General features: G+C 43.6%; 2 protein-coding genes and 1 pseudogene across 7 annotated transcripts; 1 reads left to right on the forward strand and 2 right to left on the reverse strand.

The window, feature by feature from the left end:
* The first annotated feature begins 794 nt into the window (after positions 1-794).
* Positions 795-1807, forward strand: LOC129629138 (olfactory receptor 51I2-like; annotated as a pseudogene).
* A 522-nt stretch (positions 1808-2329) lies between these two features.
* LOC129629128 (olfactory receptor 51E1) lies at positions 2330-27506 on the reverse strand. 5 transcript variants are annotated; one of them, XR_008703076.1, is made up of 4 exons: positions 27344-27468; positions 26888-26976; positions 26523-26574; positions 2330-3470 (listed from the first exon to the last, which is right to left on the reverse strand). XR_008703076.1 is itself a non-coding variant. In XM_055548897.1 (4 exons), exons 3-4 carry the CDS (start codon positions 26550-26552, stop codon positions 6402-6404), a joined length of 1026 nt encoding a protein of 341 aa, XP_055404872.1. In that variant the 5' UTR covers positions 26553-26574; positions 26888-26976; positions 27344-27383; the 3' UTR covers positions 3483-6401. The 5 variants fall into 5 exon arrangements, 3 of the variants coding, with proteins under 3 accessions (XP_055404872.1, XP_055404871.1, XP_055404873.1); XM_055548897.1 differs by lacking the exon at positions 2330-3470 and adding an exon at positions 3483-7397 and having other exon boundaries at positions 27344-27383; XR_008703075.1 differs by lacking the exon at positions 2330-3470 and adding an exon at positions 20368-21941.
* On the reverse strand, positions 21955-27412 carry LOC129629134 (olfactory receptor 51D1). Of its 2 annotated transcripts, none has more exons than XM_055548904.1 (3): positions 27344-27412; positions 26523-26574; positions 21955-23074 (listed from the first exon to the last, which is right to left on the reverse strand). In XM_055548904.1, the coding sequence occupies exon 3, from the start codon at positions 23028-23030 to the stop codon at positions 22086-22088; it is 945 nt and encodes a 314-aa protein (XP_055404879.1). In that variant the 5' UTR covers positions 23031-23074; positions 26523-26574; positions 27344-27412; the 3' UTR covers positions 21955-22085. The 2 variants fall into 2 exon arrangements, with proteins under 2 accessions (XP_055404879.1, XP_055404878.1); XM_055548903.1 differs by lacking the exon at positions 27344-27412 and adding an exon at positions 26888-26975 and having other exon boundaries at positions 21958-23074.
* Positions 27507-27861: the final 355 nt, after the last annotated feature.

Here is a 27861-nt window from a genome sequence, read left to right on the forward strand (position 1 = left end):
GGCCAGCCACTAGAGTTGAGTCTCAGTTTTCTCATCTGTATAATGGGAGAGGGGAGGGGGCCTTGTCCAATTCAGTCAAAAATTCTTATGCACAAATCAATCCATTTATTATACTCAAAATGTTTTGTACAAAAGTCAAAAGCAAGAAAAACATGGCACCTTAGGAATGCCTGGTTTCAGGAAGTGTAAGGCCATCTCCATGGGGGAATAAAGCAGCTAGTCACTCTTTCAGACCCTCTCTCTATCAGACTGCATGAGCTCTCATCCTTGCCTCTTCCTGGATATCTGATTCAATTGTCCTTCTCTCTCTCCAAACAGGCATTCTTCTTATATCCCAATGCACATAACAATACATCCTCTATTTGGGCAACAAGTAGACAATGATCAGATTCTCTGAATTCTAATCGCTATTTCCATACAGAGAAATTTCATCAGCTCATACCTGGGCTCAACATTAGGGATGGTAAACTTTTGCAAGATAAAATTATGTCATAGTGACATGACTCATAAGGTCCAATATTGTGGATGAGGGGGAACAGCCTTAAAAAGAAATTTATGACTTTAATAATGAAATGAGAAAATCTAGGCAATACATTAGCATAGTACATGAAATATAATAGGGGGTCTGCAAAGATTTAAATTGTTATTATCATTAGGTTTTAGACATGTTGGTAAAAAATACAACCAATTACTTGATTGTAGTGGGACTTGATCAGGTATGGGACTTGATTTTTAGAATTCAGATTCAATATTAGATTTTTCTTTACTATCATTCTGGATCCTCTCAGTGCCTGCCCAGATTAAAGAAGTCACATCTTTCTGGAGATCTGATCTGTAAACTAAAGATGCTCTCTTCCTGGTCCTTTGCCAACTTCTCCTTCTTCCAGCCACATGCTTTCCTGATGATTGGCATCCTAGGCCTGGAGGCTGTTCATGGCTGGATCTCCATCCTTTTCTCCTCCATGTACACTACAGCTCTCACTGGAAACTCCCTGATCCTCTTGACTGTGAGGAAGACCCCCAGCCTGCACTAGCCCATGTACTACTTCCTGTCCATGCTGGCCCTCACCAACGTGGGCCTCACCTTGGCCACAATGCCCACCACACTGTCTGTGCTCTGGTTTGACCATCAGCTCATCAGCTTCAATGCCTGTCTAGTCCAGATGTTCTTCCTCCACTCCTTCTCCATGGTGGAATCCTCGGTGCTCCTGGCCATGTCATTTGACCACTTTGTGGCTATCTCCAACCCCCTGCGCTATGCCTCTATCCTCACAAACAATGTCATCATCAGGATTGGGCTGGCCATTGTGGCCTGTGCTACTTTGTGCCTCTTCGCTGTGCCATTTTTGATTAAGCGTCTAAACATCTGCCCTGGAAATAATGTCCTGTCTCACTCATTCTGTTTCCATCCTGACGTGATGAGAAAAGCCTGTGCTGACATCAGCATCAATATACACTATGGGCTCTATGTGGTTGTGTCCACTGGGGGCATAGATTCCCTGCTCATTGTCCCATCCTGCACTCTCATCCTGCACATGGTCTTGAGTCTGGCCTCTCCCAGGGAGCGCATCCGAGCCCTCAACACCTGTGCCTCCCATAACCTGGCTTTCTTTGTCTTCTTTATTCCAGGTGTCACCATGTCCATGATCCATCATTTTGCGAGGCACCTTCCCGCTGTGGTACATGCCCTTGTTTCCTACATTTACCTAGTGGTGGCCCCTGCACTCAACCCCGTCATCTATGTGTCAAGTCCAAGCTCATCAGGGAGGCCATGTTCAGGATGCTAAGGGGGAAAGACAGAGGCTGACGTCATTATGACATGTTACAGAGTCTGGATACCACAAAAGACACTTTCTGTATCCTCATAGGATCCTGCTACCCTCAGCAAACATTGACAATTCCTAGTCTGTGCTCATGCAGTAGGAAGACAATGAGGCTTCTTCATGATATAAATGGATATTCACCACTTACTTTGTACCAGAAGCAGTGCTTAGGAGGAAAGGCTAAGAAATATTTTAATCATGGTCCTTTCTTTCTAGGAGTTCACAATATTGTGCCAGGATAAAGGCATGTAAATACACAATCAGAGTATAGATTTATATATACCATAATAAAATTTATGGCAAGAGATCACAAGGACAATAAATCCATACATGCTAGAACTTTCCTAGGAAGATCAGACAAATCTCCACAAAGGGGAGAAGGCTTTTTATTTCATCTTGGAAAATGTATAGGGTTTTTCTAGGCAAAGTATGAATTAAGGAAGAGGAAACTCTAGAGGAAAAAAACAACATGAAAAGCCCACTTTTAATTTTTTCATAAATTTTTATTGAACAAGTGAATAAATGTGTTAATCATGTGATATGGTGCCACCTGCCTAAGCACTAACTCTTCTTGTAACCCCTCTTAGGAGTGTCTTTTTCTCCAAGAGACTTGCTTGCCTGACAGATTCCAAGGTGAAGTCTGACACTGACAGTTGCATCCTCTCCAATAACCCCATTTCAGATTTCCAACCGAGTCTTCATACCCTTACTCTTCAAGTGTGTTAGAGTTAAGAACTCTACATCCTTGTTGGCTTCCTTAGGAATAGCAGATTACAATCTGGTTCTGCATCAGCTTCATATTCTTTGGCTCAAATTTAGGATAACAAAAACTATGAGATTGCATGAAGTACTTTGAAAGTACTTTGCTTAAGAGATAAACAATGAACATCAACTCTGAAAGCCCAAACCAATGTTATAATATATTCCTTTCCCAAGTTCAGATCTGCCTATGTCAAGAAGGCCAGCCATAGTGGAAGGGAATGACCCTCCACATGTATGTCCATTGCATACAAGGGAATCTTCTCAACTTAATTAAAATAGTGATATAAGATATGTTACTATCTTAAACAGATATAACTCAGAGATCTCATTCTACTTTTCTGAACTGAAAACAGTCCAGTTGTAAAAATCTTCAAGAAGTCAGAGCACACTGAAGAGAGAATACTTCTTCTAGCCTGACAAATCATGAATAGCTTCATTTTATAAGGATAGCAAAAGATCAGTTCATACAATGGAACAGAGTGAAACAAAGGCTTTAAAAATGCATGAAATCAATCAGAGACACCAAGTAGCTGAATAATATGTTGTGTGGAAGAATTATAAATGTTATACTGAAAAAATAAGACAGGAACAGGTATAAAAGAGAAAGGTGTAGCCTACTGTCTTTCTGAGAAGTAAAAACTTTTTAGGGGAAGTAACAAAAGATCTTTGATGGATTTTAAGCAGGGAAGTTAATCAGAGGTGTGTTTGGAAAAAACTCCTACCAGCTCTGTGGGATTTAGGACTGGTGCAAATGATATTCAAAGCAAGGAGACCAGTGTGAAGCTTTTGACAATTGTCCAAGCAGCAGGGGAGTATCTGGACTAGAGAGCTGGTAGTCATAACTGGGAACACAAGACATGTTTATAGATCCTTTCTAGGTAAAACCTAAAAAAAAAAAAAAAGAGAGAGAGAGAGAGTAAGTGACTTAAAGGCTGAAATTTCATGTTATTCCGACTTTTCTAGGACCCAGAAAAGGGCCAATTAGCTGCAATTGTGGGGCCAGAGACAAGAATATCTAAACAAAGGAAATGGGGCCAAAAGAAGATGTCCAGGTAAAATGTATATAATAAAGTTCTTTGAAAAGTGAAAGTGTTACTTGCTGAGTCGTGTTCAACTCTTTGTAACCCCATGAATTGTAGCCTACCAGACTCCTCTGCCTGTGGGTTTTCCCAGGCAAGAATATTGAAATGGGTTGCCTTTCCCTTCTCCAGGGGATCTTCCCAACCCAGGGATCAAACCCAGGTCTCCCCTATTGCAGGCAGATTCTTTACTGTTAAAACTACCCAGGAGACCTCTCATTTCCAGTCAACTCTCCTAAAAAAGGCAGCCTCTCTTTTCATCCTAATTCTTACCTCTGGGCCCTCCAGATGACCCAGTAAGTACTGAAGTAAATGACCAGATATAGTTTTGTCCCTAAATCTGGCATTTAGTACTTATTGAGAAACACAGGAACGAAGGTAGTGTAAGTGTTGATGTGTGTGCATATGGGTTTACATTTACCAAATGGTTAATCCTTTTAGGATCAAAACCATGAAACTTTATCCTGAGCATATTAACTATTATACACTTGGAATCTCTTTTGAAATCTATGATAATAGCTGCATCCCCAGAAATAAAAGTTAAAAATGTGTCTTTCTGATTTGTCTCTTTTTACTCATTTGTCTACGACTCTTGTGGGATTTCAACTATAAAACAGATACCCACATTCATCATATACCCATACAGAAGCATGTATACAAACACTTACTAGAAATCTGGAAGAATAAACACCAAAATGCCAGCAGTACTTTTTTTTTCTTTAGGGTGACAAGTTTACTGGAGTTTTTATTACATTTTTATTTCTGTTATATTTTCAGAATGTCTAAGATTTTTGTTTACTGTGATCATATACTACTTTCCTAATAAGAAAAAAGTCTTTCTCTTCTCTCTCATTCTGTTTCTTTCTTTCAATCGTAGTGTCAGGGCACTATTAGGAATTGGGATGTCCCCTATACAGTTCAGAGTGACCCTAGCTGGCATTGAGAGTAGTTTATATACCTCGATCTGCTGGTCACCACTCACCGGGCACAGCAGATTCCCTACTGCTCACAATTCTTATCTTCTGGATTCCAGTCGAAGAAACTGGATATGTTCTCCTGATATCCTTTCTACCAAGTAGTCCTGTGCTTCTGGCTATGGCCAGAAAATCTGGCCAGCCATGTACCATGCTCACTACTCTCCTACCTGCTTCTCACACTTACCTACCTCTCCTTAGGTCTGCCTAGCACTCCCCTGTGGGTGGAGATCTCATTCCTGCTCCATTCATTCCTCCCGCACTCCTGCAATGCCCACACACATTCTTCCCATTTGGCTTCCTTCTGCAAGTGCTATACTTGGCCTGGGTGGGCCTTTGGAACCATACTCATGCTAAATACAGCTATCAGAGATACAGTCTTAAAAAAAAAAGTCTGTATTGCATGACACAACATGTGGAATCTTAATTTCCCAACCAGGAATCAAACCCTTGGCACTTTGATGCTATGGGTGTCCCCAGCAGGGTACCTCAGAACCCTGGGAATACATGTTGTCCACTTTTATGTCTATTCACTTTCTGTGGACCTATGCTTGCCTTAGTTTTTCTTCCTTGCTGGTCACCTGGGCCACTGACCCTACTCAGTCTCACAATGCTTTGTGCTCTCGACTACCTGGTCTATGGTACCAGCCCTGCCCTTTCTGCCATGAGCTCCTAAGTTTTCTCAGCTGCATCTCTCTATAAAGTGTCTCTCCAGATATCCAGTGAATGCCCCAACTACTAATCATACTATTACCCGAAATAGCCACTGTTTGGGAATTGCCCAAACATATTCCTGTTGCTACGACATAAGTACAATGGCAAATAGGCTGGGAACCTTTGAAATTAAAGCCATCAACAACATTAACAGGAAATTCCTAAATACAATACTGAACGAGAAAGGAACTTAAATACAGAAAATTCAAGACTCTAGAATGTCTGACTTACTACCCCACTAGTCTAACAGCCCCTCCTCAAATATGGGATTGGGCATCAAAAGATAATGTTTTAAGCCCATGTGATCTCATTGAACATCAGTTTCCCCATCAGTACAATGGGGACACTAATCATATTCCTGCCAAAATCAAAAGGTTGATAAGAAAACTGGAAAATAAGGAAAACTGTCCAGAGTCTATGAAAATGCTCAGATACAGTATCATCTTTCATTAATGTAGATAAATGTAATCTTTTGTGAATTTACTTTCAATCCGCTTCTTAAGGAATGGTAGTCAGAAAAAAAAAAAAAGAAATCATGTTTTCTCTGTGGAGGTCACTTTGAAGAGGGAAATCCAGGTATGTCTCCTTTCCTAAGATCCAAATGGTAGGGGATTCTGAAGAGGAAATCAGTTTTAAGCCAGATTATCTAATTGTATTATGTTCTTGTATTTAATTTTTGTCATACTCAAACCTTTGATAAATGTCCTTTAGAAATATCGCCCTTATCTCAGAATGCTGTGAACTATCAGCGCAAGCAATTGTCTGAATGGTTTGGACTTGAGAATTGAACTGAATTCCAACCAAATGGGAAGTAATAACCCTCCAACCACAACCACCCCAAAGAACTACAGGGAAAAATAATATTGAAAAATAAGGATTGGGAGTATACAGTTCTGCTGCCCCTACACACATGGAGATCCTCCAACCAGTTTCATCTTTGAAGGATCAGTTGTGTTTTTATAAAGAATTTTTTTCCTAATACAGTCTTCCAAAATGTTGATATTAAAATCTGAACTGAAAGACTTTGCACGAAAAAGAAATTTGATCCCTTAGGGATCCAAAGTGTGGGTGGTCACATGAAAAAGACGAAGGATGCGCTGTCGGATCTCCTTTGTCTTCACTCCGTAGACAATAGGGTTGAGAACGGGGGGAACAAGCAGGTAGGTGTTGGCCAGGATGACAGGCAGGAGGGAGTCATGCTGCTTGCCAAACCGGTGCACCATAGACAATCCAATGAAAGGCACATAGAATATGAAAACAGCACACACATGAGAGACACATGTACCAAATGCTTTTGCCTGGGCTTCACGTGTCAAGCCCAACACAGTCTTGAGGATAAGCAGATATGACAAAGAGATGAGAAGTGAATCCAGGCCAATGGCTGAGATGATGACGATGAGGCCATAGATGATATTGACGCGGATGTCAGCACAGGCCAGCTTCATGACATCTTGGTGCAGGCAGTAGGAATGGGAAAGGATATTGGAGCGGCAGAAGGGTAGCCTTTTGATGAAGACAGGCAGGGGTGCCATAAGTGCAACCCCCCGCACCACAGCAGCCATGCCAATCTTGGTTACACGAGGCAATGTTAGCACAGTGGCATGGCGTAGTGGGTGGCAGATGGCCACATAGCGGTCAAAGGCCATGGCCAGCAGTACTGTGGACTCCATGCCAGATAAAGAGTGGATGGCAAACATCTGTAATAGACAAGCATCAAACTGGATGGTAGTGGAGTTGAACCAGAAGATGGCCATCATTTTGGGCATGGATGAGGTGGAGATGAGAACATCAAGGCCAGAAAGCATGCAAAGAAAGATGTACATGGGTTCATGAAGACTGTGCTCCGTCCGCACTATGTAGATGATCGTCAAGTTACCTAGCACAGCAATAAGGTAGAGGGAACACAGTGGGAAGGCCAGCCAGAACTGAGCTTCTTCCAAGCCTGGCAGGCCTATTAGGATGAAATACGTGGCACTGGATTCGTTGCCATTGGGACCCACCATTGTGAAGAAGCTGAGCTGCAACCAGTGCCAGGCAGGTATAGGCTGGAATACAAAGATAAACCATTGTCAGATCCTCTAAGATTTTTCTGTCATTTCCCTCCCCACCACCCCGCTCCCTGTTCCATTCCCTATTCTCTGATAAGAACTCTAACTTCATTGCCTATCCAAACTCTGATTCTATTCTAAATTCAACCTAACTATCCTTCATAACTCAAGGCCCAAATGAGCATTCACCTAGTCTTACTTACTAGCCTCACCTCAAAGTGAATTTGGAAAACAAATAAAATACTGAAGCAAAAATTCTAAGTGTTTTAAATCATGTAGTTCACCAAGAAGAGGTAGTTGACTAAGTTAATATCAGACACAGATGATAAAAACTCCCATTGCTTCTATCCTAACTACCCTGTGCTCCCCTATCTTTAATACCTACTGTAATTCTATCATTAGACTATCTTTAAGACTAATCACAGTCCAATGTAGCAATACCCTAGTAACACAGACTAACACTGAAATATAACCTTCTAATGACTTCTCCAATTCTAGCCTTAACCCTAACTTTAGCATTAACCTAAGACTTCACTCCAGTAGCTATTTAAAACAATGTAAAACTTAATAATAGCCTTCCCAGGTGTCTCAATGGTAAATAATCCACCTGCCAATGCAGGAGACATGGGTTTGATCCCTGGGTTGGAAAGATCCCCTGGAGAAGGAAATGGCAATCCCCTCCAGTATTCTTGCTTGGGAAATCCCATGGACAGCTCCAGTCCATGGGGTCATGAAAGAGTTAGACAGGACTTAGCAAGTAAACAACAAAGACTTAACTCTTGCAGCTATTTAAAACTTAATGTAAAACTTAATAATACCTATTTTATTATGGTAACCCTTAATTCCATTAAAAAAAAAAAAAGATACACGAAACTCATCCTGAACTCTAACTCTACATTTTTACTCTTGTTCAAATGTTCACCCAAAGTCTTATACTTGTTCAGACTGCCCAGTTTATATCATTAAAAGAACAATGACTGCAATGGATGCCATAGGTGTCCCACTCAGATCCCCTTCACCAAGCCAATGCATCTATATCCCTTCTGCAGTGGATGTTGAGTAAGACAGGCTCAGAATTTTCCCTTTCTACAGAAAATTTTTATTTACCAAATGAGAGGCACTTCACCCAGAAAGTCATGTTATCCCCACCAGGGCGGATCTAGGGGTCAATGAGTGCCTGACACAATGGCACACAAAGCCAGCCTCCTTGACTCCAGGTGGGGCCAAAGCTGGGAGGCAATGTGTGCTCCAAAGCTTCCTGAGGAACCAAACCTGTAGCTGGTCTCCAGCTGAAACCACAGCTTCACATTATTTTCTTTCCCTGCTCTATCCTATTTCCCTCACTCATCTTCTCGTGACAATATGTCCTTTAAATAAGAATTTCTATTTAGGCTCTGTTTCTAGGGCACCTACTAGGCCGAAGAGAGTGAGACTGACACAGAGGACTAAATGTGAAAGATGATGGCATTAGAAGCACTGGAGGAACAATCAATCCTATACCAGGGTTCCACCATCCCCAAATCTGGCTACTGAAGTGAGGGATATAAGTAGAGATTCCTGAGGTGGGAAATATCAGACTTGAGTTATCTCAGTTCACATCTCTGTTGAAACAATAAGAGAGTTAACTAACTTTCTCCCTGTTTCCCTTTCCTCCATTCATTCATGAATATTCACATGCTCCTATTATTTATTAGATTATATAAATTGTATTTACACACACCATATAGGTGTATATATTACATATATATATATATGGTTTTCTCCTCTTCCCATTATGCTAGGGTATGTTTAAGATAATGTTATTTTGGTAAGAAAAAAGGGGGCTTTCCTGGTAACTCAGACGGTAAAGAATCTACCTGCAATGCAGGAGACCTGGGTTCAATTTCTGGGTTGGGAAGATCCCCTGGAGGAGGGCGTGGCAACCCACTCCAGTATTCTTGCCTGGAGAATCCCCATGGACAGAGGAACCTGGCAGTCTACAGTCCATGAGTTTGCAAAGAGTCAGACATAACTGAGTGACTAAGCACGACACAGCAAGAAAAATAGAAGGACTAGGTTCTTAAGATTGGTCCTTGATAACTGAGGTAGGGGCTTCTACATGGGCTACCAGACAGCAGTTGAATGCAGAGAAGAGCTCACAGCCAGCATCAGGAGGGGCTTACGCCATTCACTGGGCTCAGAATGCATCGATGGTTTTTGTTCCACCATTCATCTGTCACCCAGAGGTTCCCTTGGCCCAGACACAAAGGGGAAAACACTGAGACCGTGAGTTTTAGAACAGAGAGGGACAGAGTTTAATTCCAAAAACTGGAGGGAGAAGCTCTAAGGAGTCATGCTTAATGAAGAACTTCAGGTTAAGAGACCAGTCTTCAAAGTCATTTAAATCTTCTGTATTGACCTCTCCATAGCATATGACACTGTGATTATTTCCCTCCTTCTTAAACCTTCTCCTTGATCCTTCTGCTTCTCCTCATCTCTCTGACCATTAGTCCCTGGTTCTTTCTGGATCTTCAGCCTCCTTCACTTGACCCTTAAGCATGCTTTTAAATGATAGTGCTCTCAGAATTTTATCCTCAGAGCTCTTTTCAATCTATATACATTCCCTGAGCCATCTCACCCGCTTCAGTAAACCTTCAGTAAACTGTTGATTCCCAGATATTCCTGGGAAGGCCTGAATTATCTTTTGTGATCCAGATTCATAATTCTAAAGTTACTAAAAGAAACAACCTAGTTGTCTCTGAAACACATCAAACTCTCCATGTCCAAAGATCAAGGTCTTCCAAGGGCAGTATTGTACAGCTGTTAAGACTGGATTTAAATCGAGCCTGGATTTAAATCCTAGGCAACAACTTTGTCAGCTGTACGATCTGGGGCAAATCATTTAACCTTTATAATCCTCAGTTTCCTCATCTCTAAAATGAGGATAATAGTCCCTGCTTAATAGAAATCAATGTAAGGATTAACTGAGATGATCAGTGTTAAAGTTTTAACACAACGCCTGGAACAGAGTAAATCTGCACCCAAAAAAAAAAAATTATATGTGTTGCTGTTAGCTGTTTTCCTATAGTGTTTCCCTTTTTCTGTTATGGTGGCCTAAACAGACACAGGACTTCCCAGGTGGCGCCAATGATAAAGAACTCATCTGCCAATGCAGGAGGTATAAGAGACCCAGGTTTGAAATTAGGTCACCATTTGTTGTTTTAAAAAATACCTTTTATAACTTGAAATTAATTCTGGAATAAAGACAGAACTACTAGGGTGGGGCAAAGCTCTGCCTTTCAGCATCCAGCCCTAGTTTCTCTCTGACCACTCTTCCCATGGTCCCTATACTCCAGGCACATTGGAATACATACCATTTCATAAATGTAGCATTGATTTTGTGCCTCTGTGTCTATTTTTCTTTTTTTTTTTTACTTTTCTTTTGTCCTTTCCTCCTAAATCTCCCTCCTTTTCTTCCCACTGGACAAAACTGCATCTTCCACATCCTGGTTTACTGTCTCTCTCCTATGCATTTTCCTGAACCTCTTTCCCCTTGATCCCCTTGGGTATAATTAAATGTTTCCTGTTCTGTGCTCCCAAAGAACTTTGTTTAGGTCTCTTTTTATGCATTTACCATCCTGAACTAGAATTATTGCTATGTTTGTTTGTCACTAAATTTTAAATTCCTAAATGGCAGGGACCCAATCCTGTGTTTAGTTAATGTTTGTTGAAAATAAAAGAGTTTTATCACAAGAATTCCTCAGTAAATGTCTAATGAGGGTAGCATAGCCAAGGGGATAAGAAAGACTGCCAATTGTCTGAACTATAGAGATTTTTGAGGAAAAATAAAAACTGGAAATTCATAGCAGGGTGTTGTAAGTTCAGAACAAGAATTTTTAGGATCAAACAGAAAAGATCTTTCTCATTCAGGGATCCAGAGGGCATGAGAATGGATACATAGAGAACAGGGCAAAAGCAAAGCCTTGACTCTAAATAAATGCAAAATGGACATATATAACTGGGAAGGGTTAAATCTGACTCCATATTGGATCTGCTTCTGTGACTTTAAATCTTATTTTGCCGATTTTATTATTATGTGGTTTAGTCGATAAGCCGTGTCAGACTCTTGTGACCCTATGGACTGTACTGCCAGGCTTCTTTGTCCATGGGATTCTCCAGGCAAGAATATTGGAGTGTGTTGCCGTTTCCTTCTCCAGGGGATCTTCCCGACCCCTGTCCTTCTCCAAGGGATCTTCCCAACCCAGGGGTTACAAGCAGATTCTTTACCAACTGAGCTATGAGGGAAGCCCTTTTGTAGGCATTCATAACAGCCTTGCCTCAGGGAGCCCTGCCTGCCCACCTCTGCCTGAGCCCTGGGCTATGGTCCTTTTGTTTGACTCATAGGCAGAAAGCCTGACCCTGCCCTTGAGTTCTTTGTGTGGGAAATGGTGCCCTTTGTCTCTTGCTTACTAGCTTGGCTCAGAAATTCACATGTGGAGGGCCGGAATCACAGATAGCTGTGGCATATTTGTTTATTGATATGACAAGAGATACTCCATTTCATACCACCTGTGAAATGACTACAAGGAAGTGAAACTAACACAGCCCCCTGCCTAAGGCTTGCCATTCTAGGAGACATTTGCAAGAATTAAATGGTCTTTTACTTTGTTTCCTCACCTCCCCCCATCTCTGATCCATAAAAGAATCTAGCATCTAAGCCCTGGCAGCCAGAACAATATAATTATTTTAAGACACTAGTCTGTCATTTTCTCAGTCAGCCAGCTTTCCAAAGTCATATCGCTTGCCTCAATACCTCATCTCCCAGATTTATTGGCCTATCATGTGGCAAGCAGAATGAGCTTGGACTCGGTGACACTTGCAGCAGTTTGTACCCAAGAGAGAGGGTGACCAAGGATCCCTGACCTGGAGATGTCAGCAGAAAGATTCTGGTGCTCCAGGGGGTCAGATATCAATACCATCCAGAAATTTCACATGCACAGACAATGCAAAACTGGGCAGTTGCCAGGATAAAGATGCGCTACCTTAGGAAATATACTGAGAAGAAATTATGGGTTGGCACATTCAATCCTGTTACCTAGAGGGTAAACTGATGTGTTGAGTGGAGCCCTGGGACTACAAATGCAAGTCCTGGGTCCAAGTAAATGCAGAGGATGATAATAACCTCATTGTGCTGTTGCAAAATCAATGAGGTCAGGACTGTCAAAAGACATCATAAAACAGCATCACAGTGTACAAAGTGGTTTTTTTTTCTCATGTTTGCATAAAAATGGGGAATAAGGGCTCTGAAAATGTCTGAGGTTTCCAAAAACTTTTTATCACCCCTGCTCATTTGTCACCTTAATTTCCACTTTACCTCAAGCACATCCTCATAGACACATGCATACTAACTAGGAGCCAATCTCTCCCAAAGGCAAAGACTGAGAACTGAGGAGACACCAGAAATCAGAGAGAGGAGGATTTAGCTGGCCCAGAAGAGAGGTGCCTCGACAGCATAAAGTGGACAGCTATTTGAGGTAAAATCAGGCTGGACCTCAGATGGAGGCTGCAGGAGAGAAATGAAGGACTGGAGGGGGAGCCAACACAACGACCCAAGCGTCACCCTTCAGACTGCTCAGCCCTGAAGCACCCCAGTCTTCTACAGTCCTGCCAGCTGACTGCCAGCCTGAGCAGCAGTTAGTAATTAGAACCATGGCACACACTCAGATAACATTTGGAGGCTCTGAAGGAAATTGGAGCTAAATCACTCTATTTTGAAAACAGAACATAATCAAGGAAAAATAAACAAAGAAAGGGTCTGTTTCTTTTTTAGAAAGCCTACACTGACTCATTGGAAAAGACCCTGATGCTGGGAGGGATTGGGGGCAGGAGAAGAAGGGGACGACAGAGGATGAGATGGCTGGATGGCATCACCGACTCGATGGACATGAGTTTGAGTGAACTCCGGGAGTTGGTGATGGACAGGGAGGCCTGGCGTGCTGTGATTCATGGGGTCACAAAGAGTCAGACACGACTGAGCAACTGAACTGAACTGAACTGAACACTGCCTTAAACCCCCAGGGGATAGCTCTATGCTTGAGATTTTCTCTGAAAAGTCACATCATTTTAACGAGTCTCAGGAATGTTTCTTGGAGAACTGTGAAAAATCTTAGCCCTTTCTTGAGGACAGGGCATTAGAGCCTCCAGTGAGGTGGAGTAGAAATCTATGTTGAGGCTTTCAGTCCTCCACATTCCTTCCCCCTGGCCTCCAGGACTCTTCCCTCAGTGCCTGCTCAGCCCCCAGCCCAGCCCATCCTCAGATTCTTCCCCAGAGTCTCTAAATTCCATGTCAGAGAAGCATGGAAAAGTGGTCAGGGATACACTATCCAGGAGAGCAACGAGATCACTGCCAGCACTGAGTCTATTGTTTTTATGATTAAAACAGAAATCACAGACTGCCTACAAAATGCCAGATCCTGCCTGTATAGAGATTATTTAACCCAGGAACAATTCTCCATAATAAGACTTTTATGTATCATGTCTACATTATAGGTGAGAAAACAGAAGCCCACCCCTCAAAAGTTAAATATTCCCAGGGTTTAATAGTTGGCTGGTAAAACAGAAACTTGACCTAGACTGTTCAATTCCAACACCTGTACGTTCTCCCCTTTAACTGTCTTTGTGTTGCACCTTCTGAAAGCTAATAAAATCTGCCCCAGAGGCAGAATAGAAAGGGGGCTTGGCAAGTAGAACACCTGGCCCAGTTAGATCCTTGGAAGAGAAACCAAGAGGGCCCTCCTGGACTGGGACTTAGGCACTTCCCGCCTTTCAGACCCAATTCTGGCTGTGACTTGGGCAGGGCCCACAATGGAAAGTAAAAATCTTTACCCTCTGTTGAGTACTTCCTTCTCATTCAATACAGGCCTCTCATCAAGTTGTCAAGCAGCCATCATTAATCCCATTTTGCATACAGGGATGTTGAAGCTCAATTAGAGCTCTCAGCATCATATCCATGTGCTTTCCAATATGCCAAGCTACTGCCCTGCCTCTCTCCCAGTATCCTTTTGAATGATTTTTTAAGGACTATTTCAAGGTTAATCTCCAAGGAATCCAAAATTTAAAAAATCCATGAGTCCAGAGGGCTTCTCTAGGACTCAGGACACCTGACCAGCTGTCCCCACTTGGGTTCAGTGGGGAAGGGAGACAAGGAGGGAATGGAAGAGGGGATTTGTGATCACTGTTCTTACCTTGGCTAAACACACAGAATGTTCTGTGCCTAGAACAATGGGGTGGGGGCCTCTGGTGCCCCTGCCAGCATCTGTGGGAACATCTGGAAGAAAATGTCCTTGGAGGGAAGCCCAGGAATACCTGGGAACCTCTGACTGTTACTGCCAGGCCATAGAGGGAAGGCAGTCCTCAGGGGTGATACTGTGACTGGCAGGACTACCAGGGCTCATCACTCAATTCATGGAGAGGGAACCTTCTCTTCATACTCTATAAGGGTATGATTCACACGTGCTAAGTCACTTCAGTCATGTCCAACTCTTTGTGACCCCATGGATTATAGCCCACCAGGCTCCTCTATCCATGGGATTCTCCAGGCAAGAATACGAGGGTTGCCATGCCCTCCTCCAGGGATCTTCCTGACCCAGGGATCGAACCTGCGTCTCCTATATTGCAGGCATATTCTTTACCGCTGAGCCACCGGGGAAGACCCTAGAAGAGTACCACATCTACCCGAGTCATCTGCATTTTCTGCCCCTTATACCTTGCTTGTATTTTATAATGCAGATGAACCCTTACAGGGCCATTCTAAAAAGAATGGCCACAAAGAGACTGGAAAGGTGAGAGAGTACAATTTCTGACTCTCAAAAGGCAGAGTGAGGCTCCCATCTCCACTCTCCCTCCCATCCCCGTTCTCCTCACTCAATCCAGTCTGTCCCTCCAAAATCAACCACAGTCAGAGCTCCAAGTATTCATGGCCCTGCCCCTCCACTTCCCAAGTAGGACCAGAGCCAAGAAGGTTCCCACACACCTTCACATTTTGATCCTTATCAGAGACCTTCAGAGCTTCTTTGATTATCATCTATATGCAGCAGAACAGCCTGAACTTGGACTTTGATTAATATACATTTTTTTGTTTTTTTTCAAATATCAGACTATGCCAGACTAAGCACCAGAGATACTAAAACACAGAGTAAACAAGTCATGTTTCAGCCTTCCAGTGGGGGGGGAGGGGGGGGCAGTGGGGAGAGAAATTGAGACAAATATGCAGCTATCATAACATGTTATGATAAATGCTAGGGCAGGGGTAAGTACAAGTGGCTCAGAACAAAGCAGACAATAGTTCACCAACTTGTCAGGCTCTGAGGAGGTGACATCTGAGCCAAGACTTGCATGGCCAGTCACAGTTAGCAGGGTTGGGAACACGGGGCCAGCAGCATTCAGTTAGATGACAAAACACATCAAGTGCCTACAATGTGCCCAAAACTGGAAATAAAACAGTGGATGCAACAGAAAAGATCAGTGCTTCTATGGAGCCCAAGCACTAGGAGAGCCATAATAGAAAAGAAACAAATAAGCAAGAATATTTAAGATAAAGATAAGTGCCCTGAAGATAAGACAGAGTGATGGGATAGAAAAGGACAGAGGCAGGACAGCCCTATTTGAGACAGGGGGTCAGTGAAGGTTTCTCTGAGGTGGTGACATACCAACTGAGAGATGTGTGATGAGAAAACACCGGCCATTCTAAGATCAAGGCAAAGAGCATTCCAGGCAGAGGAGGCAAGAGAAAAAGGTCTTCTGTTTTGGAGATTCATAGGAGGAAGAAGGTAAAGGTGGCCAGAGTATCAAGAGCACAGGAGAGTTGTAGGAAATGAGCTCAGAGAGGAGAGGAGGGGACAGGTCATGTAGGGACTTGCAGGGCACGGCCAGGAGCTTTGATTTAATTCTGAGTGACTTGGGGGAAATTAAGCAATAGGCTTGATCTAATTTGTTTTCAGAAGTGCATTCTACAAATGCAAAGACCCAGAGAGAATGAGAACACACCCTGTTTGGAAAGCTGCAAGTGGTTCAGTGTGTGTGCATATGTGGCGGGGCGGGGGGCAGGGGGGGTGGTAGGGGAAGGGGGGACGCCTAAAGAGTGCAAGGCAGGAGAAGTTACAGCGTGGACACAAAATCCAGTTTTTTAAGTGGGCTGAAGACTGAACCCTGATCCTAGACATGGACTGGGTCAGGATCGGAACCCCAGGAATTGTTCTAAGTTCTAGACTCAGCACAGCCTGACTTCTGATATAAAGTATAGCATGAGCTCAGACCCCATTCAGAGCCCACACCCAACACAGGGCTATAATCTGACCCTTGATCATAAACCGAGCTTCAAGCACACCAACAACCTGGGTCAAACCAGCCCTGTTCACACAACAAATCCCAGTCCAACTCTAGTGTGGTCCCAGCCCCATCTGCTCTCGACCCCACCACCTTCATTTAGCCCCATCTCCACCAGGCCCAAGATGGGTGCCCCAGCAAACTGATCACAGGAAAATGTCTTAAAAACTGCAAAAGAAGCATCCAGCACCACCCACGTTCCCTTTACCACAGGAGCACAGAAATTGCTGAGGCCATCTGTCCTGAGTCCGGGGCCTCCTTCACATCCCCGGCCCCACTCCCTACTTCTGGTTCTCCTCGGCCTGGTCTCTCATTCATTTAGCAGGCCTAATGAGGGACCCCTAGCTGCAGGAAACCCACACCCCAGGAGTCACCTCCAGTCTCCCACACTCACCTCAATTGCACTGAAGGAACGAGTGCCCTTTTCTCCAGGACTCTTCCAGCAGCGATCTGGCAGGCTGCACCGTAGTTCCGCCCTCTCAGTATCCGCCCCCTCCCTCGTCAGGCTTATTTATTCTGTCATATCTCCTCCCCTCTTTTGGCTTCTCCCTGCTGGGGGTAGGGCGCTGCCCAGAGGGTCTATCTGCAGATACCCCTCATACCCAACTGTGGGACTGATGTCCTTCTGGGCTGCTGTGTCCTGAGAAGGTGTGTTTGGGGTATGGGGAAGGAGGGTTAGTGGGTAAGGGGTCTCTAGAGTCCTCCCCAGATGGGCCCTGTGCCAGTTGGAGTATTTCTGCCAGCTCCCAACGTGAAGTTAGGGTGAATGAGTATGGAGAGTCTAGAGAAACTCATGTGTGTGGCCATGGTCTCTGGGAGAGGCTTTCTCCAAATTTCCCCCAGCCTCATCAAACTCAACCAGAGGAAAAGCAGTATATGTTTTCAGGGAGACCCCGTGATTAGGTGCCAACTCATCACCTGCCTGAAGCTTTCTCTGGCCTCCACCTTACTTCCATGGGTGGTGCCTGCTTGGTCCTTGCTGGGCCTGCATCCCAGTGGACCCATCTGTCTTTCCCAAAAGCTATAGGGCTGCGTTTTCTTTCTAGGGCCCGTCTCTAGCTAATTCATAACATGGATCCCTGGGGACCATACATCTGACTTCTATTCCCTGGCCTTGAACTTCGTGTTGAGAAAGGAGGATGTGGTTTCCTTAGCCCTCCCCTACCTCCAGCTCCAGCCATATAAGACCAATGCCATCTGGTTTCTCTCTTAAGGGCAAAAATAGTGAGAGAACATTTTAGAGGGTTAGAGATCAGTGGGAATGAGAAACTAAGTATGTCACATATTTAAATAATTTTTAATAAATCTATTAATAAAGCAGAGTGAATTTTCATTGGTTTCTCCTTGTGTTTTTACTGATCAATTTCACAACTGCAAGTTTTAAATTCACAACACAGGGTGATCTGATATAAGTTATGCAAAATTAGACAATGTCAATCAGACAATTCCAATTCAGACCATATCAAAACTAGCGATTACAAGATCTCCAGGTACCTGTAAACCTGCAGCCTGTCATTCATTGCTATCACCCTAGAGCCATCTCTGTTGCTTCCCTCAAACTCCCAAGGACTGAGAAGGTGTGAAAGACACCCCAGGGACTTCTACTTCTGGCCAAGAGAGAATAACATGAGGTAACATCCCACCTGAAGGAACCTAAAATAGACAGCATACATTAAAAAAAAAAGTCTGCAAGATACTAGATATCAGGCAATGAAGGACAATGGGCCCTGAGGCATGGAAAACAAATGGAGTGAACCTGGGGTTTCCCCAGCTTACTGCCTTGAGAGGTTCCCTGCTGCAGTCCAGGGAAGGAGAATGCAGAGTCCAGAGGATATCTTAAGTTAAAGATGTAGAGCTGGTAGTCCAGGAAGCCCCAGCTAGCTAGAATTTGAAGACCAGGTATTGGAGGTGAGAGATCTACAGAGAGAGAACTCTAGAGACATGTAGAGGATCCTGTGCAAGAATCCAGCTGAGTACTGAGCCCACATGCATGTGAACAAGCTACTTAAGACTGGGGACAGAGCCACCTGGAAAAATTAGAGTTGGCATCCCCACCCAGGGTTCATATTGGGTCACAGATAGTGACTGTTCCTCCCTGCCAGATTGGAGAATTTCAAGATTCACAGGGCATTGAGTAGAGAATACAGAAGGATCCTGCCTCTGTAGTGGGGAATAATTAACCAAATGTTATCTGCAGTATCATGTGGATTTTAGATCATAATTGATCATCAATGAGTGGGGAAAGTAGTTTGTTGACTTTATAAAATAGTACCAGTCAAACTAAGGACTTTAATTTATAGAGACAGGAACAAGAGATGAGTGTGGATGGGGGTTGGAGGGGGTTTGGAGAGGGATAAGTGAATTTGGTTTATCTTAAGTAAGTAAACCAGAACCCACTCAGGCTCTCCTTCTCTCTGAGAGGTCCCAGACAGACAGCCATTAAGCATACAGTATTTCAGGCCCTGGAGACAGAGAAGCCTAGTCCTTGTCCTCAAGGGAGACAGACAACTATGTATAAGGATATTTCAGTTCTAAAGGAGATCAGTCCTGGGTGTTCATTGGAAGGACTGATGTTGAAGCTGAAACTCCAATACTCTGGCCACCTGATGCAAGGAGCTGACTCATTGGAAAAGACCGTGATGCTGGGAAAGATTGAGGGCAGGAGGAGAAGGGGACAACAGAGTATGAGATGGTTGTATGTCATCACCGACTCAATGGACATGGGTTTGGGTGGACTCCAGGAGTTGGTGATGGACAGGGAGGCCTGGCGTGCTGCGGTTCATGGGGGTCACAAAGAGTCGGACACAACTGAGCTACTGAACTGAACTGATGGAAGATAAACATACAGCTATCATAAAACTGTTTAAGCTCTATGACAGAGGGATAAACATCCAGTTGGAAAATAAAACTTTAAAGTTTATGATCAAGGGAAACAGAGTTTGTGGGAACCTCAGGGAAGCCCTTAATATAGTCTGGCACTTAGCCAAGTTTTCAAACCAGCAACAATTACCCCAGTCATCACCATTTATCAAAATAAAGAGATTCTAGAGGACTCCAAGATTTCCCAAGATCTCCTGAGAAAGAAGGCCATGAGTTAATATAAAACCAGAGACACTGTTGCCTGGATAAGAGACTAGCTTCTGGCCTTGGCACAGCAGGGCCTTATGAAAGGTGAAGTCTCTTGTCTGAATATTCCCTAAAATGGAATAAATATGCCTCATTTAATCAGTTTTATTATTTAAAACCATTACCACCAACATGTATCGATCACTATTTTCCATGTGTTTTCACATCTGTTATTCTACTTAACCCCCACAACCACCCAACAGGAGGTACATTATATTTCATTTTTTACAGCATTTACAATTCCCAAAATTACTGAGGTGCAGTAGGTTAAGCAATGAGCCCAAATATTAAAGCTAGTGATCCTAATCTCTATTGATTCTAATCCCCACCCCACAATGTCTTTCCTGATACAGCTATCAACCATGTTTAAAGGAACTTCTTGGCAAGGTTGTGCTTTCTTTGAATTTCATTTGTAAATTTGCACATCACTTGTAAATCAGACACCAGCATGGGAAAATAAATGTCAACTCATCTGAAGCTCTGTGAAAACAATTTATTATGAGATAGTAAATAATAATGTTTTCATTAATAACAGTAAATCAGGATGGCCACACGAGGCCAAACTGGTGATGCACTGCACAATATAGGCGCAGCATTCGCATGGACCATAACGCGGATGTTGTTTCCTAAAGCTGTACAATGAGACAACCACAAATATGATCATTTCTTGCATGTTTCACTTTTCAGTTTACATAGGAGGTTCGTAGGATTTAAGCTTTACAGCATCACTGCCATTGTAGCTTCATTATTCAGAAGAGGAAATGAGATCCAGAGAGGTCTTACAGTATGCCATTTTATGATAGTTCCAGGATTTTAACCTTATAAGTCTTACTTCAGTATTCTTTCATCTCCCTCAAATGAACCTACATTATTTTCTACCTATAATTCTTCACTGTGAACATTTTTGACCTAACAGTTTCTAAGTTCATTATGGCACACTCTTGTGCCTTATAATCCACACCCATTGGACAAATGAGTGCAATATGCCTTAAAACATAGTAATCACAAACAATACATACACATACATACACACATTTGTAAACACATACCCTTCAGATATTATATTCCATCTATCTATGACTAAAGACATATATATTACACAGAAGGATTTCATATCACAAATACTTTGCATCACAGGCATACACCCAAAGATAAACAAGCCAAAAGACACAGCCCTCCCAACACTACATATTCCACACACTTATGTGTATTATATAGTCTACATTGTTACAAATATGCAACATTCTACATTCTATACCCTACCATTTATATATTATTAATACATTCTACATTTTACATATTAAATTCTACATTTACATATCACAAATATGAGGGGAAAAGGAGGCATCTATTCTCATTAGATACACATGCTCTACAACCATTCTCACATAGATGCATATCATATACCAACTAACAGAGGTCACATAAACACAGTAAGTGTGGAATTATAGACATTATCCACAAAATATTATACATGACAGGACACAGCTGCCAGGCAGACCAGCTGGCACATATTCTGTGTACTCACACACACAGGCTAAAATCACATATAGCCACACAAATATACCTACATACTCACAGCTGCAAACAAGATAAACATCACCCTTATAGAAAAATAATCTCCAATAGAACCATAAAGATGACATTGGCAGATTCCACATAAATACACCCCCATATATATAGAAACATAAATACTTTATGGGAGCTGTTTCTTTGCTTACTATCATTTCCCTCCCCTCCCTTCAATCACCATCACACAAATACCTTTATTAACCCTTAAAAATAACTGTGTTACCTCTTTGGGATCCAAGAAAGAAGTTATAGTTAACACGTATTCACTGATGTGGATACATGGGAGCAAAATAATAAAAATCATACATCAAGACCAGAATGAATCATTATGTGTATCATTTACAGCCTTTGCATGTCAAAATTACATGTATTTTCTAGCTGGGAGAGAGAAATAAGGCGAGGTCACCATAGGAAGGGAGTGTAGAGTGATCACTATCCAGCATGTCCTGTCAAAACTGGTTCTTCTGAAGTGACCCATCCCTGGAGATAGAAATTGAAGGTCTATTTAGACAACTTGGAGCACAGAGCCCAGTGGGTTGGACGTTCCAATCACCAAGACATTCAACAGGACCTGAACCCTGCCATCTTTGGTAGAGACTAAGGACACTGGGGAGGAAATCCTGCTCACCTGCCATTCTGTGAGAATATATGGAAGACCCGAGAACGAATCTCCTTGGTTTTGGCTCCATAGACTATAGGGTTAACCACAGGTGGTAGCAGTAGATAGATATTAGCCATAATCACATGGAGCAGGGAAGTGGGGCCACTCAGCCTGTGCACCACAGAGAGCCCAATGAGGGGCACGTAGAAGACCAGCACAGCACAGAGATGGGAGATGCAGGTGTTGAAAGCTTTGAGTGCTGCTCCCTGAGAGGAGAGCTCCAACACAGCCCTCAGGATGAGGATATAGGAGAAGCCAATGAAGAGGGAGTCGACACCCATGACCGAGAGGATGATAAAGAGCCCGTACACCACATTGACCGTGGTGTCAGTACAGGACAGCTTCATAATATCTTGGTGCAGACAGAAGGAGTGCGTGACAGTGTGCTTTCGGCAGTACGACAGCCGCTTCAGGATGAAGGGCAGGGGAAAGAAGAGCACAAACCCTCTGGTCAGGGCAGCTAGTCCAATTTTGGCAACCATAGGCCCTGTGAGTACAGAAGCATGCCGCAGGGGGTGGCAGATGGCCACAAAGCGGTCAAATGCCATGGCCAGCAGGACAGCTGACTCCATGGCTGACAGAGCATGGATAAGGAACATCTGGGCCAGACAGGCATTGAACTCGATCTCCTGGACACCTGTCAGGAAGAGGCTGACCATCTTGGGCATGGTGACGGAGGAGAGAACTAGGTCAATGGTGGAAAGCATGGCCAGGAAGAGGTACATGGGCTCATGCAGGCGCCTTTCCACACGAATGATGAGGATAATGGCCAGGTTGCCCAGGCTGGCCAAGGCATACATACAACACAGTGGGAAAGCCAGCCAAAAGTGGGTGTCAGGTCCCAGGCCAGGGATGCCCACCAGCAGGAAGTATGCTGGGTGGACCAGAGTTCCATTTGGCACAGTCATGGCAGGAACGAAGAGCCAAGGTTTCTGTATCCCAAATCTGAGGTCTATGAAAGGGAAGAGGAGAAATATCACTCAGTCATGGTTCAGCGGAGAGAAAGGACTTAGGAAAGGGCACTGAACCAGTGAGGGCAGCAAACAGAATGTCTAAGTTAATTCCAAAACATCAGTCTCATTCTGCTTTAATTCTTCTTTTTTTTTTTAACATTTTTAAAAGACCTTTTATTTTATATTGGGGGTACAGCTGATTAACAATGCTGTCACAATTTCAGATGAGCAGCAAAGGAACTCAGCTGTACATACACATGTAACTGTCCTCCCTTAGATTTAAGGGACTAGTTCTGATAGAATGCCTGATGAACTATGGATGGAGATTCATGATGTTGTACAGGAGACAGGGGTCAAGACCATCCCCAAGAAAAAGAAATGCAAAAAGGCAAAATGGCTGTCTGAGGAGGCCTTACAAATAGCTGTGAAAGAAGAGAAGTGAAAAGCAAAGGAGAAAAGAAAAGATATAAGCATCTGAATGCAGAGTTCCAAAGAATAGCAAGGAGAGATAAGAAAGCCTTCCTCAGCCATCAATGCAAAGAAATAGAGGAAAACAATAGAATGGGAAAGACTAGGGATCTCTTCAAGAAAATTAGAGATACCAAGGGAACATTTCATGCAAAGATGGGCTCGATAAAGGACAGAAATGGTATGGACCTAACAGAAGCAGAAGATATTAAGAAGAGGTGGCAAGAATACACAGAACTGTACAAAAAAGAACTTCATGACCCAAATAATTACGATGGTGTGATCACTCATCTAGAGCCAGACATCCTGGAATGCAAAGGCAAGTGGACCTTAGGAAGCATCAGTACAAACAAAGCTAGTGGAGGTGATGGAATTCCAGTTGAGCTATTTCAAATCCTAAAAGATGATGCTGTGAAAGTGCTGCACTCAATATGCCAGCAAATTTGGAAAACTCAGCAGTGGCCACAGGACTGGAAAAGGTCAGTTTTCATTCCAATCCCAAAGAAAGGCAATGCCAAAGAATGCTCAAACTACCACACAATTGCACTCATCTCACACGCTAGTAAATAAATGCTCAAAATTCTCCAAGCCAGGTTTCAGCAATACATGAACTGTGAACTTCCAGATGTTCAAGGTGGTTTTAGAAAAGGTAGAGGAACCAGAAATCAAATTAACAACATCCACTCGATCATCAAAAAAGCAAGAGAGTTCCAGAAAAACATCTATTTCTGCTTTATTGACTATGTCAAAGCCTTTGACTGTGTGGATCACAATAACCTGTGGAAAATTCTGAAAGAGATGGGAATACCAGACCACCTGATCTGCCTCTTCAGAAACCTGTATACAGGTCAGAAAGCAACAGTTAGAACTGGACATGGAAAAACAGACTGGTTCCAAATAGGAAAAGGAGTACGTCAAGGCTGTATATTGTCACCCTGCTTATTTAACTTCTATGCAGAGTACATCATGAGAAATGCTGGGCTGGAAGAAGCACAAGCTGGAATCAAGATTGCCGGGAGAAATACCAATAATCTCAGATATGCAGATGACACCACCCATATGGCAGCAAGTGAAGAACTAAAGAGCCTCTTGTTGAAAGTGAAAGAGGAGAGTGAAAAAGTTGGCTCAAAGCTCAACATTCAGAAAACGAAGATCATGGTACCTGGTCCCATCACTTCATGGCAAATAAATGGGGAAACAGTGTCAGACTTTATTTTTCTGGGCTCCAAAGTCACTGCAGATGGTGACTGCAGCCATGAAATTAAAAGACACTTACTCCTTGGAAGGAAAGTTATAACCAACCTAGATAGCATATTAAAAAGCAGAGACATCACTTTGCCAACAAAGGTCCGTCTAGTCAAGGCTATGGTTTTTCCTGTGGTCATGTATGGATGTGAGAGTTGGACTATAAAGAAAGCTGAGCACCAAAGAATTGATGCTTTTGAACTGTGGTATCGGAGAAGACTTTTGAGAGTCCCTTGGATTGCAAGGCAATCCAACCAGTCCATTCTAAAGGAGATCAGTCCTGGGTGTTCATTGGAAGGACTGATATCGAAGCTGAAACTCCAATACTTTGGCCACCTGATGGAAGAGCTGATTCATTTGAAAAGACTCTGATGCTCGGAAAGATTGAGGGCAGGAGGAGAAGGGGACGACAGAGGATGAGATGGTTGGATGGCATCACCGACTCAATGGACATGGATTTGGGTGAACTCCGGGAGTTGGTGATGGACAGGGAGGCCTGGCGTGCTGCAGTACATGGGGTCGCAAAGAGTCAGACATGACTGAGCAACTGAACTGAACTGAACTGAACCCTCCCTTAAACTCCCCTCCCATTCAGGCTGCAACATAACATTATCTGCTCTAGTTTATCACAGATGTAACCCCCCGAGGGTCCCATTAATCTCAGTGTGAAGCCCACCCAGGATACATGTGCAACGCCCTTCATTTCCAGAGCTGATGTTGCTGACCACATATCCTGCTTTTGGTCCCTTCTAAACCAGCACTGCCAGACTTGCACAAATCCTGCCAGAACCCAGCTTTGCTAGTGCATGTTTGGGTTAGGGTATGTCTGGGTTCAGAGTTTGAGGTCAGTCTGTGCTTGCCTTTTAAAATCCATTCTCAACTAACTTCAGGGCAGGAAGTAGGGTGGGGGTGGGAGTGTCCATCTGAGACTCAATTTCAAGAGATAGGTTTGTGTTTCAGCTTGAGTAGCATTTCTCAGACTTCACTGATGGAATTAGCTAAAGCTGTTATTGAAAACACTGTGTATACTCCAGACCCAGAGAATGGGATTTTCCAGGGGAGGGGTCCAGAAATCTGGTTAAAAAGAACAATAAATCTCTTCTGTCCCAGTGATTTTTTTTTTTAACCAGAGAAATTTAGGAAAAGTTGTTCTGGTGTTCTGGGAGGGAGGGAGATTCCAGCCCTTAACAAAGAATGAAACATAGTTTTTCAGTGGGATCTCTCAAGGCCCACATGAGAGTCATCCTCAGATTTGCTTAGCTGGAGTGTAACATGGAAGCCAGACGCAGCTGAGACATGAAAAGACAAATCAGTCCGCATTGCTGCCAGTGCTATGTGGTATCCACAGGCATATCCTCCTTCCTCCACTACCCTCCCTGGTGAACACAGAAGGAGCTCAGCTTCCTTCCTCTACACAGACCACTCTGTTCTAAGCCTCTGTCCTGAGATCCAAACACATATAACATGTTTCCTCTTCATATTTCTACTTGGATAATCCAAGAGTTTCATACTCATTTTGTCCCAAATAGGACCCCTCTGAATGGTATCAATGAGTCACTCATGTCATCCTGGTCAGGGAAGCTAGACCCATCTCTGCTCTTTCTCCTCTACTGTAATTTTGTTTTTCCAAGTAATCCATCATGGCTTTCTTTTTATTCAACATGTCCTCCCTCCCTCCCAACCTCATTATATCATTTATTCTGCTCTGATTATGAGAAGAACTTCCGAACTCACCTCCCTGCTTCCAGAATCAGATTCTTCCATCCACCTTCCACATGGCTGACATCTAAACAGAAAAACTGGATATGTCAGGCTCCTGTTTAGCAAGTTACAGGTGACTCCCATAGCCTTCAAGATGAAATTGGAATCCAACAGTCTGCATTCAAAGCCCTTCCCAGTGTGGATCCCACTTAACTTTCCTGCCAAGCTTCTCAATTTGTTTCTGCATTTACCAGTTGCCACCACCACCACCACCATACACAAATATTTTTCTCTGGGTAAATTAATTCCCCTTGCCTCATGTTGCAGTGAAAGGTGAGAAGCTAGAACTGAGGGGGGTTCCTGGCAAAGGGGTAGACAAAGTTTGGAATGAGCCTCACAGCGGTTAGAAGGAATTCCTCTTTGGAAAGGTCACTGAACTGCGTCTGGGATCCTGACGGTGGGTTCCGGAAAAGGGCGCGCTGGCAGGCTGTGTAAGCGAAGGGCAGGCTTCCTCAGGCAATGCGCCCTCCCTTCCCGGTCTCCGCGAACTTCCCAGGACCTGGGCAAGGTTCCCGTCCCGTGCCCTCCCCTCCCCACCCTGACCTAAGCCTGGCACACTTTCCTACAATGACGCTGCCCCAGGCAACTGCCCTTATATAGCTTCTCTGGGGGCTCTAGGGAGCGTGAGGGATGATGAACAGTGAACTTCGCCAGACTCCCTGGGAGCACCGCTTGGCTCAGGCACCCAAGGAAAGCCGAACCCCGACTCCTACCCCGGGGGCCTGCACTCAGTTACCATTTTAAGGCCCTTCAGGAGACTAGAGAGAGAGGGAGTACAGTGGAGGTGAGATTACCGGCACTGGAAGAAAAAAGCTACTGGAATGGAGGTGAGGGCGCTCATTTAAAAGTACACAGATGTGAATATTCTTGTTCTCTGCCCGGACGCGCTGTCCTCGGGGATCCGGAGCTGGGCTAAGCCAAGGCCTCTCGCTTCTCGATGGTGCCCCCTTATGGTAATATAGGCGAATTGCAGTCTCGTCGCTGCTTGCTCGCTGACTCGGATGAACTAAGGACCTAACTTACCTTGTATCTGAGCTCCTACCACTGCACTACGGCTGCCCCTAAGCTCTTTCTCCTCTCCCTAATAAGCCAATTCTTTATTCCTCAGACTTATAGTAATACTCTCCTGTCCCCACCTCCCCATCCAAAATGAGACAGTGTAGAATGTCTGTTTAAATGTGGGGCTCTATCAAGGAACAAACATGTCCAAATCTGGGCTCAACCACTTACCATTCTTAGCCTCAGTTTGATGTGAAAAATAAAATGAGATACTAGCAATTCTCCAGTGAATGATTGTGACAGAGGATGAGAC

The sequence above is a fragment of the Bubalus kerabau genome, chromosome 15, assembly GCF_029407905.1.
Source record: "Bubalus kerabau isolate K-KA32 ecotype Philippines breed swamp buffalo chromosome 15, PCC_UOA_SB_1v2, whole genome shotgun sequence".
Taxonomy (NCBI): Eukaryota; Metazoa; Chordata; class Mammalia; order Artiodactyla; family Bovidae; genus Bubalus; species Bubalus kerabau.